Raw genomic sequence first — 18,553 nt, forward strand, 5'->3', positions numbered from 1 at the left:
CACAAAAAAAAATGGCTGTTGATCTGACAAAAAGCCAGAGCACTCTCCCAAGTTACCATCATGTATGCTCTATAGACTACAGAACCCTTTTTCCCTAGTTTATTGGGAGGATACAGAAAGGTGTGGTGTAGTCCCATGCTAGGGCGACAACATTGCTCCTCACATAGAGTACAGAGAGGGACAGTTGTCACCCTATGACTTAAATCTGACAATAGGAAACAAATAAATCCACCCCATGCAGGGACTGGTAAGCTGCAATATCTACACTTTATGTCCTAGATTTATATACACATTAGCAGTATAATGCTGGACCCTGTGGAGGATTTGTGGACCATCTGCTGCCACCACTTCCTCTGTGATTTGCAGTAGACGGAGAAGCCCCGGCTCGGCGACAGCCGGGTCACATGACACAAAACACACATGGAAGACACACACACATCAATCTTAGTAAATTCATTATCAGAATGTTACAGCAGATTTGACATTTAAAAACAAGCGAGCCGTTATGGATTTTCTGGTCCTGCAAACCCAGCAGCCCGGCACCATTTAAATTCCATCACTGCTGACCATCCGCCGGCAGGCAGGGGAGGTGCACAGTCTTCCCGTAAGTTAAATAAAGGCAGCCAGTCTACACACAGACCGATGGCTTTAATCTGAGCATTGTAAAGAAGCGTACAATTCGATCAGGGACTTCTCTATGCCCGCGAAGCACAAAAATCAGTTAAAAAGCAAATGGAAGACCCTGAAAAGAACCCGAGACGGGTTGAGTTTGGCAGGGAGTCCTTAGTGGGGGAGGGTCTGTTGTGCGTTTGACCACATCAACCAGGTTAAGGTTATGCAGCGGCAGATTTTTCTTTGTAGGTGGCCATCATCTTTTTGATTTCAGCAATTGCTTTGCCGGGGTTGAGGCCCTGAAATGAGGCGGAATAGGATTTAGATACAGAGAAAGGATACAAAACAACAGAAGCAAAGACCAGCCTATCCTCCCCTCTGATATGAGCTCCTGAACCTACGGGAGAAAAATGCACCTCTCTGACTAAAGAGGACCTGTCGTTAACTTTACCAGTGTGCACAAATTAAACCCTGACCTGCCATAATATACAGCAATATGATTATTTTATTATTAGTAAAGCTCCACCTCTTATTAATAAAAAAAGAACTCATGCACTCATGTCATTAGTCTGCTGCAAGCAGGATGAAGCATTTCTCCAGTCTCCTGCTCTGTACAGGGACAAGATTTACACAATTGTGTCACCATCTCAGTGCATGAAGCAGATGGTGATCCTGAATTATGGCTGTACAAATATGGTGGAGCCCTTGTGGGAAGATGACATCGGGCAGACTGACTGCAAGATAATTGTAAGATACACCAAATATTTCACATTTTCTTCAGGCTTTCATATAAATTTCTAAAGAAGATCTTTTCTTACGTTAGGTTTACCTTTAAACCCAGAGCCAAGTTATAGTCTTTGTCTGATTTTCTTTTACACAAAAATATGGTAAAAATCAGACGAGTCAGAACTTAGCTGGAGTTTTACTGACGAATCCCCAGAATGCTTTGCTCCTCTGTCTGCACTTCCTATTTCTTCTATACAATTCGGATCTGTGTGAATGGACTTGAGCAAAGGTAATTTTTTTTTTTAACAACAGGGCCACCAACAAAGGAAGACCAGTACAAGGCTCTAATAACAGAAGCCCAACCATGGAAGCCTCAAAAGCAGACTATAGTAAAGAGAACCTGTACTACACGAAACACTTCGAGTATTTATTTCTTAGAAACCACCGGAGGGCAAGAAAAATAAAGAGAGGTCTGGAACAGGCGCAGGTCCTGATTTCTGACAGAAAAAGGTTAGTGATCAGGCAGGTATAGATGCTTCTTGCAGTAGGAATGTCGCCTGTCCCTTCTGCAATAAAGCCTGGCCTAAAATTTCAAACTTCAGCTTTATCATGCAAGGTATATTGCCTTTCTATAAAATGTCAGCTGGACCGGCCCTGTCTGATCACTGGATTATAACCCCCCCCCTTTGTGTTATTTAGGCAGTTACCTTAGGACACGTCCTAGTGCAGTTCATGATGGTGTGGCAGCGGTACAGAGAGAAGGGGTCCTGCAGTTTCGCTAAGCGTTCTTCAGTGAAGTCATCTCTAGAATCAATCATCCACCGATAAGCCTGCAGGGAGAGCCAGGAGACAGATGAAGTGCTGGGAACCCCAGAATGTGTATAAAGACAGAAGGACAATCATTAAACTGTGCGTATATATCTGTGTCAGATGAAGAAACAAGGTCACCCAAACTTTTCCTGCAGTTTTTCCTGCTGAATAACACTATATTGTAGAAGATACTTTATTATTACCTGCATGAGGACAGCCGGTCCGAGGTACTTATCTGCATTCCACCAGTAACTGGGACAGCTGGTGCTGCAACAAGCACACAGGATGCATTCGTACAATCCGTCCTGTAGAGACACACAATTCTCCATCAGCCCTGAGCAAGAATCATTTTGCACTAATTTGATATAATGGAGGATAGTGTTTGTGTCCAAATGACTTTTAAAACAGTGGTCCCCAACCTTCAGGCCGCGGACCGGTGCCGGTCCATGCTGGATAAGGATTCTCCTCAGGAAAGGATTCAGTGAATGTCAGATTCACAAGTCCCGTGCTTTCTAGAGATATGGTCACACTAAAGTGCTCAGGCCTGGCAAGTCGCTGATAAGAAGTTAATATATGCCAACCTTCCCTCTGACCTCTGCCCACTGTGTCTGTTTAGGAGGGCATTACCAACCTTCAAGGAAGATTCCGGGTAAATAGAGAAGCTGAAATTACACGAGAAGGGAATGGGCTGGAGACCCTTTTAATAAGATTTCATTTGCAGTACTATTTCTGGAAGGACAGCAACATCACGCCCTTCTCTATGGAAGATGGCGACAAGGGAAGTAGAGTTCTCACCTTAATCATTCCGGGTGTATTTTACACATAGTAATTGACGATCTCTAATTAGGGAGGGGCCAAGGGAATGAAAGCTGATTTTATATTTTAGAGGAGAGACACTTGCAATAACTTTGTTAGGAATGAATGGCATTTCTTAAATAAGGCCCATTGTATGTTTTATAAAAATATAAAGCCGGTACTAGCAGTACTATAGCAGTAGTGGATTCGACGGGAAGGTTCCATTTCACTCACCAGTTTTTCTCGGTCCTCTATGGACTGATAATACTGCTCCTTTCCTTGCTGGGACTCGTCCTTCTTCTTTAGATAAGGCTCAATAGATTTGTACTGAGCGTAGAAGTTGCTGAGATCCTGCAGAACAGAGAAATAAAAGATAAATACTGGCATCTATACTAGGAGAATGCTCTACGTACAGATTGGCAGTGTCGGCACTTACAGGCACCAGGTCCTTCACCACATACATATGGGGGAGGGGGTAGATTTTGGCAACTTTGCTCAAGTTAGTGTCAATCTTCACTGTACAAGCTAGAGTGTTGCCTCCATTAATATTCATGGCACAGGAGCCACAGATACCTGTAAAAGGAGCATCAAGATGGAAAAAGTCAGCATTTAGGCCTGAAGTGACCGGCCGCTAATATGTTCTGCTTATCCACAAGGCTCACCTTCTCTGCATGACCGACGGAAGGTCAATGTGGGGTCAATCTCGTTCTTTATCTTAATAAGGGCATCCAGGACCATAGGACCACAGCTATGAGGAGAGACAGAAACCACCAAGTTTAAAGATGACAGCAGAACAATCTACACAAAGGAACATTTATTTCTAGAATTACATCACAAACCACCCCTACTTTCTCAGGCATCCTCAGACTGTCTAAAGGGTACCTGTCAGGATAGGAAACAAGAGCTGCCCTTGCCAGGGCTACCATTCTGATCCTTATTATTTAACAAGATTATTACCGCGCCAACATATTACACAGCGCTGTACATTAAATAGGGCTACAGATGACATACAGATACAGTGACAGAGGAGGAGGAGAGGAACCTGACCAGAAGAGCTTACAATCTAGGAGGTGGGGGAAGTATCACACAATAGGAGGGGGATATGGAATGGTGGGAAGTAGTGAGGGTTTAGGAGACAGAAGAAGACGGGTAGGTGAGGGTGAAGCGTTGGGTTTTGAGGGCTCTTTTTAATGAGCAGAAAGTAGGAGCAAGCTGAATAGGACGAGGAGACCATTCCAGAGAGTGGGGGCAGCTCTAGAAAGGAGCTGTGTGTGTGAGGAGGTTATGAGTGAGGAAGTCATTAGTAGGTCATTGGAGGAGCGAAGAGAGCGGCTAGGGGGGGATTTTTCTATAAGGTCAGAAAGGTAAGTGGGACAAGAACTGAGGAGGGATTTGTGTATCAGGTAGGTAGGTAGGGGGGGAGCTGCAGAGGGATTTGTGTATGGGGTAGGTAGGTAGGGGAGGAGCTGTGGAGGGATTTGTGTATCAGGTAGGTAGGTAGGTAGGTGGGGGAGGAGCTGTGGTGTTTGTGTATCAGGTAGGTAGGGGAGGAGCTGTAGAGGTGTTTGTGTATCGGGTAGGTAGTTGGGGGAGGAGCTGTGGAGGGATTTGTGTATCGGGTAGGTAGGTGGGGGAGGAGCTGTGGAGGTGTTTGTGTATCGGGTAGGTAGGTGGGGGAGGAGCTGTGAAGGTGTTTGTGTATCGGGTAGGTAGGTGGGGGAGGAGCTGTGGAGGGATTTGTGTGTCAGGTAAGTAGGTGGGACAAGAGCTGTAGAGGTATTTGTGTATCAGGTAGGTAGGTAGGTGGGACAAGAGCTTTAACTTGCCGCTTGTGTATTTTTGCTCAATGATTCACCTATGTGAAAGAAGGCATGCCAAAAGAAGGGGCTGGGTGTGCATCATTTTTAAAACTACCCCTGGGAGATCCTGTGAGCACTACAAAGTCATTCCCACTTATTTTGATTTTATTCTCATATCACATCTATAGACATTGCATGTCACACTTCATATGGTCACATAAAAGCCTCGTGATCACTTACTTATTCAGATCCAACTCGTAGGTGTGCATTCGTGGCTTGTCTCCGGGCTTGTCGGGATCCCATCTGTAGATTGCGAATTTCTTAATGCGAGCTGTTGCTGCTGATGCGGGCGCTGCGGCTGTCTGAGCACATCGGGTCACCTAGAGACACGAGATGAAATCACAGCTTTATACATTTATATTCCCATTACCAGCACAGATCTGAGGTCACATAGCCACAATGACATCTTATAAAAGAACTGTCAAAACAGCAAATTAATACACCCACAATGAGCATGGCTGGGATATACCAAGATTCTGCCCGGGGTGTCAAATTCTTAAACATTGCAAGCACCCATTGTAATAGTTTGGTCTGACCCCGTCACTTTTGTTGGTCCCTATTTAATGTACAGCACTGCGTAATATGTTGGCGCTATATAAATCCTGTTTATTAATAATAATAATACACTCAGTGCAAATAATACGATATGCATGGATATTGGTATGCATAGGTGAAACATTCAAATCTATATTACCCGGTCATTTAATCACCGCCCATGCAAAGCCCTGTGGTAGTGCAAATCTGTCACCTGCACCAAGGTGAGAAACCTGGCTTTAATTTCAGTTTCTTTTTTGAGGTTTTAGTAAGCAATTCACAGGCTGCTCAGCAATGTATCTGCCCAGCAATATGACCCCACAGCATGCTAGTAACCCTACAGGAAGCCAAGGATCACAATGACAACGCAGCGTGTTCTGACCACACAAAAGGATGAGAGATTTGCAGTCTCAGTGACCCATACTGGGCTCAGCAACCTGCTGGCTTCTTGACAGCACCAAATGGAAAATTCCCTCACAATAGTTTACTTCTCCTCTCCATCAAGGTGGTAATGACGGCTTTACATTCTCACAGACAGGCTTCCCTTTCCTTCATTCTCCTTTACAGAGAAGCCATTGGGGGAGGGTGACACCACCATTAGGTGTTGCTATGAAGTTTACTGTTATTAGTGCCGTGAGGATGACACTGTCAGGATAGGATTGAAATGCTTTGCATTTATCCATTGCGATCTATTCATGCTGAAGGACCTGCACAGCCTGCCGAAATCTGAATGCATACAGATGCATAGGATCAGCGCTGTGCTAATCAATATCAGGAAGCAATGCTGGTTTCCATTGATGAACGAGGTTCAATAATTACAAAACAAACACAAAGCCTCCTGCAAAATACTCCCCCACCCGTTCAGAGACTGAAGTGTTATGTAACATTCCTGGAATTTACAGTCCAAGGATATGGTGTGACTTTTGTCCCGTGGTCACCAGCTGAGGGTGGAGCGATCAGACAAGTTGTACATGTAATTATTATAACACAGAATTTATATAGCACCGGCATATTACGCAGCGCTGTACAAAGTCTTTAGTCATGTCATTAGCCGTCCCTCAGAGGAGCTCACAATCTAATGCCCCCCCCCCTCCATAGTCATATGTCATTATCACAGTCTAAGTTCAATTTTGGGGGGAAGCTAATTAACCTAACTCATGTTTTTAGAATGTGGGTAGAAAACCGGGTACCCGGAGGAAATCCACACAAACACGAGGAGAACCTGGGGAGGCGATACTGCCTGTCCAATGGATGCTCCCCAGCACTGGAGTGTGTATAACTATTACAGCCATTAAATGAACAGAACAGGGGGCCACAAAGGTGATGATTAGGTCCCGATGGACATCTGTAAAGGACATCTGATCATCTCACATAATCACAGCCAGTCAGTCTATAGGATGGTACAAGCCACAACCCATTGGTTGGTCCCTAGTGGCTTCCCAACTCCTAGTATTGGTGCTCTGCTGTCACCCTGGGGTCAGCCATAAATATTGGGGCCATATACAGAGTATTATGAGGTATCAATACTCCGCTATGCCCAGGGGTCAGCCATAGATCTGTGGGGATCATATACTGGGTAATATTAGATATCAATACTCTGCTGTCCCTTTGCATTGGCCATAGATCAGGGGGTCATAAACAGACTATTAGGGGGTAATAAAACTCTGCTGTTCTCCGGGTCAGGCATTAATACGGGGGTCATATACAGAGTATTAGCTGTCCCCAGGGGTCAGGCATTAATATGGGGACCACATACAGAGTATTATGGGGTATTGGTACTCCGCTGTCCCCCTGCACTAGCCACAGATGGGGGTCAGATCAAAGTATTTCAGAGTATTAATCCATAGAAGTCAGGGGGTCATTATCAGCCTTCTGGTCCTTAGTGTCCCCACTGCTGCCCTGTAAAGAGAACCTCTCCCCTCCTCCTGCTCCTCTATTTGGGCCTTGTAATTCAGTAATCTCTTCAGCGTGCGCAATGCTGACTTATTCAGGCACAACAGTCGCTCTTTCCACTGCCCCCTCCAGTCTCAGACTCTAACCTGTACGTTCCCCGCTGTCCTCAGGACTGAGGCGCTACGTCTCAAGGAGAATACGACCGCCGCCATCTTCCCTGTTACACTGCACATTCCTCCCAGCTCCCAGCATGCCGCGCGTCCCGCCTACCATAGAGACGCTCAGAAACCTGCAGAGGAGACACGGATAGCACGGTCACCCCAACTAGCCTTTTTCCGACTCTCTGATTTGTTAAGTAATCAGCGCGGTTGCTAGGGAGATGTGCAGTCAGGTGACATGTTTGTGTGGCGTCAGAAAAGACTCGAATCACAGACCTGATTTACAGGAAGTGTTATTAACTTCATATACAGAGCGTATTACCTCTTCTATAGGGGTGAACCAACCTAACCAGCTGTAATGTTTATAATAATAGGAGACTGAACTCCTAGGGAGGACTTCAGCAACATCAGTGGTCACTATTTACAGAAGGCCTGACACATCCTGAGGGGTCACCATAGCAACAGGCAGTGTCCTCAGAGCTCCTGACCTCTTCTAGAGGGGTGAACCAACACAACCAGCAGCAATGTTATCATTACACAGCAATGGACTCCAGCAACAACAGCGGGGTCTTTACTTACTATTTACAGAAGGCCGGGCCTGAGGGGTCACCAGAGCAACCCTTAGGTGGACAGAGAGCCGGGCACATCTATCAGGGCAGCCCACCCATATAGTTTCTATTGAAATATTTGAGTTGCCCCGTCAGTGAGCTTTCCACCCTTTGCACAGTTTTTGCATTCAAATACCAGCCATCCGCTGCACTTTTTACCCAACCAGTGACATTGTTATTAAGGTGTCTGTACAGCAGGGCCTAGTCATGTGACCAGGGAGAATTCAGGACACCCCGTGCAATACTCGGGTCAGCGTGCCAAAGTTTACCGGATTGCTGACAGGATTACCAGGTATATTGGTTTGCTTTTACCAGACCAAAGGAAGAAACGAGAAGTTCATTGTTAGGGTTTATGTTTTTTTTCCAGAAAATGTCAGATGAGGGAAAAGTGAAGTGGCTGAACATCAGTAGGAAGGAATAGCCTTCAGGCTGGATAGAAGGACGATTGATGCAGAGTAATACCTGGAAAGGCCGTCACAGAAATAGATTTCCATCAATGTGTTCTGAGAAAAGTGCCAACATAACAGATGGAAAACAAAGAAATTCCAAGAAACAAATATTTGGAATAACGTGAGATTAGTGTAAAAAATAGCATCACATCCTTTACAGGCAACATTGTAAATAAGTAGAAAAGAAATGTCAAACCAGCAAGTATGGTAATAATCATAGGAAAGGCCGATGGCTACAACTGAACCCAATGTCCTGCCGGGGTACCCGAGGGTGAGTGAGCCCAATTCACCTCCCTGTGACACCCTGAGCATTGACCATAGTGAAAGGGGGGTATATATAGAAAAGGGAGTTACAAAGTCTGTACAGAATGTGGAGAACTGGGGGGAAATATATAAATGACGGCATTACAAAAACTTTTAGAGGAGACAAATATCTACATTGCATGGCCTAAAGTTGGTGGGCAATAGCAGTGGTTATTGATATGGAGTTGCCCCCCTTACCATGGACATTATTATAGAGTCACCCAGCCGTGGACATTGATATGGAGTTGCCTTTTACCATGGTCATTAATTTGGAGACACCCAGTCATGGCAATTATTATGAAGTTGCCCAGCCATGGTCATTGATATGGAGTCACCTAGTCATGGACTTTGATATAAAGTTGCCCCCTTACCATGGCCATTAATAAGGAGTTGCCCCCTTATCATGGTCATTAATATGGAGTCACCCAGCCATGGTCCTTGATATGGAGTCACCTAGTCATGGACTTTGATATGGATTTTCCCCCTTACCATGGGCATTAATAAGGAGTTGCCCCCTTATCATGGTCATTAATATAGAGTCACCCAGCCATGGTCCTTGATATGGATTTACCCATGGTCATTGATATGGAGTTGCCCCCTTACCATGGCCATTATTATGAAGTCACCCAACCATGGCCATTGTGTTTGAGGTAGGTAGGTGTATCATATTTAGTGGCTCTCCACCAACCCCCATAGCCAGTAACATGGAGTTGCTCCCTTTGCAAATATACCCACCTTAAAAATTTGGGAAGACTTTTGGGTTGTGTCTGTGGGACTTGAACCCCATTGGTGAGGTCAGGTACTGATTTGCCCCCTATTGGTGAGGTCAGGTACTGATTTGCCCCCTATTGGTTAGGTCAGGTACTGATAGTGGGGATTTTCCCCCTATTGGTGAGGTCAGGTACTGATGATGGGTATTTGCCCCCTATTGGTAAGGTCAGGTACTGGTGTTGGATGAGAAGACCTAGCTCACCATTCCAATTCACCCCAAAGGTGTTCAGTAGGGTGAGGTCAGGGCTCTGTGCAGGACACTCGAGTTCCTCCACACCAAACCGGTGACCCCATGTCTGTATGGAGCTGGCTTTGAACCCCAGGGAACAGTCAGGAGGGGACTGAATAGGCTTTTCACTAAATTGTGACCACAAGGCTGGAAGAGCACAATTGTCTGCAATGTCTTTCAGTGATCTCCCCGGCACTTTTTAGCTGGATGCACCATCCGTCATTTTTCAGTAACCACCCAGCTGTTTTTGAGGAGAATACTGTTATTGTATGGTGTATTATGATCAGCACCCTCAGGGACACCTGAACTCTTTGGGAAGGGGGCAGTGTTAAAAATTTCAGGTTCACACCCAAATGTTTAAAAAGCTGGAAAATCTAAAACAAATCATTCATTTCTATAAGAAGACGTTCTGATGTTTCATTTTATATTCCTATTTACTACCTATATTTATGTGTGATGTTTTTATTCCTCTTAGCCTTTATGTATGATCATATTTCCTCTACCGTCAGACTTTTTTTTAATTCTTTTTATACAGACACCAGAATCTAAAACTTAAAATTATTTTACCCTATGTTTCAGAATATTTGGTCCTGTAAAATAAGGTGGTACGGAGAACGTCCTGGGTATAAGAGGTTCACATTTCTCTACAAAGGTAGGTGTGTTAGTATAAACCAGAGCCCAATCCACCAATCTTTACTGATATGACCGATATGTTATATATTCACTGTACTGGCTACCCTGAATAATCCATATTCATTGAGTTTTATGTTGTGCTTATTCATGGTCTGAAAGGTTCTCCAATTGTTTGAAATGTAATGTAGGAATTGTCTGAGGAAAGTCATGTCCACTGCAGCACAGGAAATTGATTTGATATGGGCACCTCCTCTAACAGCCGGGTCAACCTGGCACCGTAATAAAGGTGCCATCATACCTGGTTTTACCAGTTACTTTCTTTTTTATTTGTAGAATCCATCAAGTAAGGGTGACACCATCATTTGGCCTTGCAATGGCTACAGGAGCTGGGATAATTATGTTTGCAGTGGTTATTTGTTGGCTTGATTAGTGGCCCCATAACACAGGGATTAGTGGAAGTTTAGAGTCCTGACACTAGAGGGCATCACTTCACACCAGGCTGCAGGAGAAGACAGGTGGGTCAGGTAGCTTCACTCTTAACCAAACACTCTACGGCTCTTCCATCTGCCACCATTTGAAGGTGAATTGCTTTCGGCGTACATTGGTTCCGCAGTGCACCTCCCCAAGCTTTTTGTGGTACGACACAACATCATCAATGAAGGTGCAGGACAGGTCCAATGGCTTGAACAGGTCAATGACATAGTCCTCAAAGTAACAGGTTTCCTTAATGATGGGGCCGTATGGCTTAGGAATTCCCAACATCTTTCCTAGGACAATCATATTAACCTGAAGAACACAAAGAAAGATTAATGAGGAGCAAAACAAAAATGCTAAACAGGCCTCCTGCATTCATAATATAGAATAAACGTGGACAATCACACCCTTCCAAAATCATGGCCATTAATATGGAGTCGTCCTTCCACCCCATTGTCATTGTTATGGAGTTGTCCCTCCACCACCACCACCACCCAATGGCCAATAATATGGAGTTGTGCCTCCACCACCACAACCCCATGGCCAATAATATGAATTGTCCCTCCACCACCACCCCATGGCTAATAAAATGGAGTTCTCCCTCCACCACTACCCCAGGGGCATTAGAATAGAGTTGCCCCTCCACCACCGCCCCATGGCTATTATAATGTAGTTGCTCTCAAAGGCTTTGAGAAAATACACTTTCATCAGTGAAGCTGGGTGATCCAGCAAACCTGGAATGGATAACTTCAAAGTCATTTGCTATTTGCTAGCAAATGTTTTGAATCCTGGACCAGATCCATTCCAGGTTTGCTGGGTCACCCAGCTTCACAGATGAAAGTGTATCCTCTCCAGCCTTGGAAAGCTTTAATAAATCAGGCCCCATGTCTTTATGGAGATGGCTGAACACAACTGAACATATTTGTGGCCCTATAGTCTCGTTGTGATTGATGTCACCATGGCTGCACCTATCACTGGCTGAACCTGCAATCTACCAGATTCCCATCCAAGCAGCAAGTACAGGGATGGGTGATGTTGCTGCAGTCACACGAGTATAAGACAAGCGCAGATTTAACTCACCATATTGGGAAAAAACGCACAAGCCTTCCTGTCCTGCAATTTGAACAAGGCTGGAATATCGATAATGTCGTCTTCTGTCAGACCGAGCTCCCGCTTTAGGATATCCCGATTCCAGTCAATGCAGTGCTACCGAGAGACAAAGAATCAATAAGAACCCCACAGACATTCCAGAAAGTGAACTCATTTGTTCCCTTATAGGATGGACCATGAGGAGTTGGTATTTATCCCCCTCACCCCCGCTAACCAATCTGATACCAGACCGCAGTAAAGATACACCGGGTCAGGGTGGTTGGAGAGTGCAGAAAAGTTAAGTAGAACCCCTCACCCTCCTCTGGTTCTGGTACTGAGGTTACATCTATATCTCTCACCTGAACATAAGCATTTTCTTTCACTACAACATCGGTGGAAAGGACTTTGGTAATCGTCCACCTCTTGGTTTCTAATCCTGCAATGATACCAGAACATAGGAAGGCAAAAGAAGATAGAAACAAAGAATAAATAAAAGTTACATCAGTAGTGAGAAAGCGCTGTGCCTATTGTCATGGCACAGGACAGAGATCCATAACACTAATGGGCCACATACCCTGGAACATGACAACATCTCCATGCCCTTCCTGCTTCTTTTCCTGCAGGATGCGGAAACAAGTGGCGGGACTGGCCAGAAGTAGGCGGAAGCCCTGCAGAGAGAAGTAATAATAAGGGTCATCTATCTGATTTTTATTAAAACCCCACTGGCCATAAAAATTCAAACTGTCTGCATGGCCCAGTAGCCCCCAAACAGATTTGAACCTGCAATGTAAATTGACAGATGGAAACTTAAGTCTTACCTGGTTGCTCTAGGTAATACAGATAGTTCTTACTGCAGGCATTGTCATGGCTTTTATGATATAATGAGCGTGAGTTCAGGTAATGCTTACAGTATCCAGCAGGTGGCAGCATTGCTCTGCTCAGAAAATGATCCAATTGTCATCCAATTATTTCCTGCAACATTACACTACACTTTCATCATAAATGCACATTTCAATGGTAACCCTAATCCCGATATGTCTTCATCTCTAATACACATACTCCCTGACTCTAGGACACAACAGACACAGTAGATATACCTTCTGATTTGGTGCTGGCACAAAAGTCAGGAACTCATCCACATGACCCACCAGCAGCCAATCACTGAAGAGCTCAATGGGTGCCTGAACCTGCTGGGCATACAGAAAGTCTCTAATCACTTTGGTCATCCGTCTCCCAGAGGTGCTGTACAACATGAGAACAGAAGAGTTACTGGAGACAAACAGAAAACATTTCTGCACGCTTTCAAAATATAATTCCTATTTCTTGTAAAACAAACTAAACCACAAAAGACATAAAAAATGGCATATTAGTGCCCCATCCAATGGCAGAAGCTGAGCCGGGTTTAGTTATTTTTAACACTTTTTCTTCTCTAATTCAGAACTATTCTAAATCCGTCTTGCTAATTTTTCTAGTGATAATTCGGTTAGACAGGTAAATAATTGTGCAAAAATGTGAAGTTTAAGTTTATTTTATGCAGGGCTTGGCCAAACTTTTTACCTAAAAATGCAAACTGTGCAGGAGGTTTTGCTGGAGATTGTGTATGGAAATGGGATTGTTTTGTGAACATTCCTGGTTTAGGACAGTATTATACAGTATTCATATAGCGCTGACATATTACGCAGAGCTGTACAAAGTCCATAGTCATGTCACTGTCCCTCACAGGAGCTGACAATCTAATGTCCCCCCATAGTCATATGTCATTACCACAGTCCAAGGATAATTTTGGGGGAAGCCAATTAACCTAACTGCATGTTTTTGGAATGTGGGAGGAAACCGGAGTACCTGGAGGAAACCCACACAAACACGGGGAGAACCTGCAAACTCCATGCAGATAGTGTCCTGGCCGAGATTCCAACTTGGCACCTAGCGCTGCAAAGGCCAGAATACTAACCACTGAGCCACAGTGCTGCCCCCCATGTAACGTACATAGCAATGTCTGTACTTGCATGATGTGTGTGTGTGGCAGTCCTGGTGGTGGGTACGCTAGGGTTTCTGAAGCGATGAGCGCAGCACGGAGCCCCTCACAAATAACTATGCCCGCTCAGCAATGTGCCTTCATTGGCCCAAGGTGTTTACTGCCATTCATGTAACAGCTGATGATCTAGAATTACCCAGAGCCCGTCCCCCCACAGAGACAAGAATTGGGCCAGGACACGGGGAGAGGAGGACCAGCATCCCCCCAGTGTGCGGATAACTTTGAGATTGCACATTATAATCACTGTATATTTCTGTTACCTCTAAAACTGCAGATTCAGCATTTAAAGGAACTAATCAGTCATATGAGGAAAGCATACATTTAAAGTGACTAAGAGAACATGGATATCAATAAATTGGATTCCCCTTTCCCTGCCAACCCAAATAAGTAATAAACTTCAGAACTGCCCCGAATGTAAACCCAGAAGCGATGAAATCCTTACGTAGGAAAGCTGCTTCCAATCAGAATTCGCCCCAATGGATAATTCTTGCCGCGAACGGTGACAGGTGGGCTCACTTCTAGATTACCGAAGGAGTCCAGGCTGGTCACTTCTTCAGATTTGGCTACTTTTGTGACGTAGCCAAAATCTGGTCCCTGGAAATAAAGAGACATCAGGTTCAATTCACAAAGCTTTAGCACAAGATTTTTTTTCACCCATACAAGATACAAATCTTCAGAAGGATTATCCTGATGGGTAAACTACTAGAAGTGAGCACCAAGCTTGCTAATGTAAAAGTCTGTTTATTACCACCGCGGTTACTTTATGGGCCGGGTTTATTAAAGTTCTCCAAGGCTGGCGAGGATACACTTTCATCAGTGAAGCTGGGTGATCCAGCAAGCCTGGAATGGATTTCTTCAAAGTCATTTGCTATTTGTTAGCAAACATAACATGAAGTAAGAGAAAATCGGCCAGGAAAGTCCCCATTGCAATACTTATGGTAAACTCCTTTTTAGACTGTGGGAGGGATCTGCAGGGTGCAGGAAGACACCGCTGCACCCTGCAATAATACTCTATTTAAATGCCCTCAGCTCTAATGCAAACAGTAGGATGACTTTGGGGGGGGGGGGGGGGGGGGGGGGGGGGGTATGCAAACATTAAATTGCTTTCAGTCTGGCAGATTGCAAGTTCCTGGGCAAACTACATTTGCATGCATGCTGCATGTACCACCAACATGTTCTGCTAAATTTCTATGCCTGAAGAAACTGAAATCTAAAAGAAGGTGGGGAGCCAGGGACAGTCAGGCTGGGGAGGGAGGGGCTAGGAAATGGGATGGGTTCTCTGACTTGCTGCAGCTTCTACTGCACATTAACAGTAAAAACTAATTACAGGACAGAAGCCTGTACAGCTCTACAAGAGAAATGGGAAGGTTGGAGCCCGGATTAATTAAAAGGCATTACATTACAGGCTGGGTGGAGGTCCAGCAATGCCCTTTATACAAATATAGTTTAAACTGTATATCAAAACAAAGTATTTGTATCAAAACAATGTTTTTAATAGGTAAATGAACTGATACATTATTTATATCAACCTAATTACATCTGTATCTCTGAATTTAAAAAAGGAACAGATTATAAATCTCTTTTTACACAAAGTTCTGACATAGCGCCCCCTATAGAGTGGTGACAGATGCACCAGCAGTGGGACCCCCTCACACAGGACGGTGACAGAAGGGGGTAAATTGAGATGCAAACTGGGAATAGAAGCAGAAAGATCTATCACGCGCTGATTACTGCGACCAGTGTGGCAGCTGCTAAGCTGCGCTGTACTTGGCGTGCAGGAATTGTGTTGCTTTTTGGCCGCAGACCCGAGCTGCCTTTCTATAACAGATTGTGATTAATCGACCGGCGTCCTCCATTAAATTGTAAGACAACCTGTAAAATGCCCGGGAAACTTGCCCAGAAAATTCACAGCTACTGAAGTCGGCACATTATTACAAGGGCGACACATGGCAAACGTGAAAGAGACGTTTTCACACAGACACCTGACAGGCCTGCCGGTTAAAGGAACACACCGATGGTCAGACGACAAAAAATAAGAGGTGTAATGTGCACATAGCGCCTTAGATTTATTATATCAGCATGAACTTATTACACAGCTGAAATAAATATAAACTATCTGCAAATATTACGTTACATTACAGGTCGTGTCCCTGGCTTGTGAGGGGACAATGAAAGGAGCAGCTACAGACCGATTCATTCATTTTCTAGGCATACGCTGAAATCATGTGCTGCGCATGCTCAGCATGCATTATACAGGCAGATTAGGGTCCTTTATTGCAGAACAGGCAATATTTATCTCCTCTGCAATGAAAAGTTGCTTGTTCACACATTTTTCATTTACAGAATAAAGTTCCAATTTAAACAAGCAGATCAGCAAGTTCTAATTCAATTTACACCTCGCTCAATTAGTGCAGCTGCCCCTTGCAGAGGTTATTTGACAAGGATACTGTACGGGTACAGAATGACAAAGTGATACCCTGCCGTGACCATAACACATGGTGTAAGGAAACATAGAAGTCATTCCACAGCCTGATGAGGGATACAGTAATAACAGTTACATAGTGAGGAATCTGAGTGGGAACACAGTGTCCTGGCAGCGTCTGAATCCTTCTCACTTGTCAGAGAGAACATTTTATCTCTATTGATTGGATAGGCCGCATTCTCAGTGATGTCACCGGTCTCTAGTGATTGGATAGGCCGCATTCTCAGTGATGTCACCGGTCTCTAGTGATTGGATGTTAAGCTAAACTTACCAGTATGTGCCGTATGGGAAAATCTTTTAGTCCTCTGTCCCTTGGTGAATCTAAAACGACTGGAAAGCTTTGATGCGGAGCCTGAATGTATCCAAACTCCATCTCATCCTGCATATAAACATAACACACACTGATCATAAATATGTAACAAATAAAACAAATTAGTACAATTAGAATTAAAAAGGGCAACTTTATATAACCATATTCCTTTATAAAAAGATATTCCTATTCCTTCAAAAGTCATTAAATCATTTTCCAGTGCAGCCTATAGAATCTCCTGAATCTGTTACACAACAGATGAAAGCTAAAAACAGGCTTGTAGTAGGAGTGGCTGCTCTGTAAGAAGCTGGGTGGAAGGTATTTAGAAGCGAAAAGGTCGTCACTTTTTTATGTCACCTTTCTTATGCAGCTACAGGTGGGGGGGGGGGGGACTGGCAGGATCTAAATCTTTATGAGAATATTTATTGCACAGACCTGCATCCAGCGATCACCGCGGTTCACGTACTCAAAGCAAATCTGGATCTTGTACTTGGCATCACTCACTAGACTGTTGATTCCTTTCAGGAAGAGATAGTTTTCTTTAACACTGTCGGAGGATAACAGAGACGGTGAGGACTTGCAAATGCTCATAAAGCCACTGCTATAAAGTCTGATCCACAGATTGACAGATTTTGTGAACTGAAAGCTAAAATTGGAATCATAAAGCACCATTCGTGGCCTGGAATGGGACCAGCAGCAAGGAAGCCATTGAAGCAATCATAGCTGCCGTAATGGGAAAATGATTTCTGGTTTAGGATCTGAGCCCATCAGTCTCCTACATTAATTCCAGGCTCATGAGGTTTTACTTCTACGGGTCCTCCAGGCCCCTAATGTCTGCAAGAAGCGGACACCCAATGTTAAAGGTCAGAGGGACTTTTATCAACAGGTAATCCCTACGGCTGTAATTATACCATTTGTTAGTTAATTTCAAAATACAAAACCAGATATAAAAAGAGAACATTGGGCAAAAGTTCAATTACCTTTAATAAATGTTGAAAATCACACATATAACATAACAAAAGCTTTCATTGGGCCATTTTGGCACTATACAAAGAACTCCTAGTCCCAACTCAATGATTCCAGGCCAAGTGATTCCTTTCCCAAAGTCAGGTATTTTATCCACAAATAGGGGGGGGGGGGGGTTTGCAGCCGTCTTTTTAAGAAAAACCCGACACGTTTCACTTATAGTTGGGCTTCTACAGGGATATGATAGAACTTGCATATTACTGTATGTGACTAAATAAGATCATAGTACATTAAATTCAACATAAGTTATGTGTTTTTTACATAATAAAAAATATAATTGATTTCAAAACTCCATTTCTAGTATCTGATCTCCATGAACAGGATTCAGGATTGTCAGTGTGCACATTTCTTGTTTTGGGTTCATCTCTAGCCCAGACTTTATGATTATATTCCAGGACAACATTACCCAGGTTATGGGCACCCCGTAATATTTAGAACCTGTAGGCGGCTAAGAGCTACCAGTTCATCAAGGGCCACATTATCCCACCAGCCAGATTACCTGCAGACGTAAACTTCTATAGGCTCCAGGGTGTTGGGAGTGATTATAAGGGGAGAGATCCGGAACGTCACGGTGTCTGTGAATATTGGGGTTTCCGGAATGCCCTGGCAGACAACAGAATCACAGAATGAGATATTTTAATAAATTCCACCTACCTACCTTATACACAAATCCCTCCACAGCTCCTCCCCCACCTACCTTACCTGATACACAAATCCCTCCACAGCTCCTCCCCCACCTACCTACCTGATACACAAA

At 44.1% G+C, this 18,553-nt stretch overlaps 2 protein-coding genes across 2 annotated transcripts in view; both read right to left on the reverse strand.

Annotated features, from left to right (window-relative positions):
• Positions 1-438: 438 nt before the first annotated feature.
• On the reverse strand, positions 439-7,531 carry SDHB (succinate dehydrogenase complex iron sulfur subunit B). Its single transcript, XM_072427131.1, has 8 exons — positions 7,376-7,531; positions 4,983-5,122; positions 3,606-3,691; positions 3,380-3,516; positions 3,178-3,294; positions 2,352-2,453; positions 2,046-2,168; positions 439-911 (listed from the first exon to the last, which is right to left on the reverse strand). The coding sequence occupies exons 1-8, from the start codon at positions 7,460-7,462 to the stop codon at positions 834-836; spliced, it is 870 nt and encodes a 289-aa protein (XP_072283232.1). The 5' UTR covers positions 7,463-7,531; the 3' UTR covers positions 439-833.
• A 3,151-nt stretch (positions 7,532-10,682) lies between these two features.
• The window catches only part of PADI2 (peptidyl arginine deiminase 2), a 21,778-nt gene continuing 13,907 nt past the window's right edge, over positions 10,683-18,553 (reverse strand). Inside the window, exons 8-16 of the mRNA XM_072427130.1 lie at positions 18,296-18,399; positions 17,206-17,317; positions 16,732-16,839; positions 14,421-14,572; positions 13,041-13,185; positions 12,518-12,611; positions 12,303-12,379; positions 11,935-12,060; positions 10,683-11,166 (exon numbers count right to left, since the gene is read on the reverse strand). Of these exons, the coding sequence (XP_072283231.1) occupies positions 10,930-11,166; positions 11,935-12,060; positions 12,303-12,379; positions 12,518-12,611; positions 13,041-13,185; positions 14,421-14,572; positions 16,732-16,839; positions 17,206-17,317; positions 18,296-18,399 (1,155 nt within the window). The 3' untranslated portion in view covers positions 10,683-10,929. The remainder of the gene's footprint in view (positions 11,167-11,934; positions 12,061-12,302; positions 12,380-12,517; positions 12,612-13,040; positions 13,186-14,420; positions 14,573-16,731; positions 16,840-17,205; positions 17,318-18,295; positions 18,400-18,553) is intronic.

Source organism: Pyxicephalus adspersus, chromosome 11 (assembly GCF_032062135.1).
Source record: "Pyxicephalus adspersus chromosome 11, UCB_Pads_2.0, whole genome shotgun sequence".
Classification (NCBI taxonomy): Eukaryota; Metazoa; Chordata; class Amphibia; order Anura; family Pyxicephalidae; genus Pyxicephalus; species Pyxicephalus adspersus.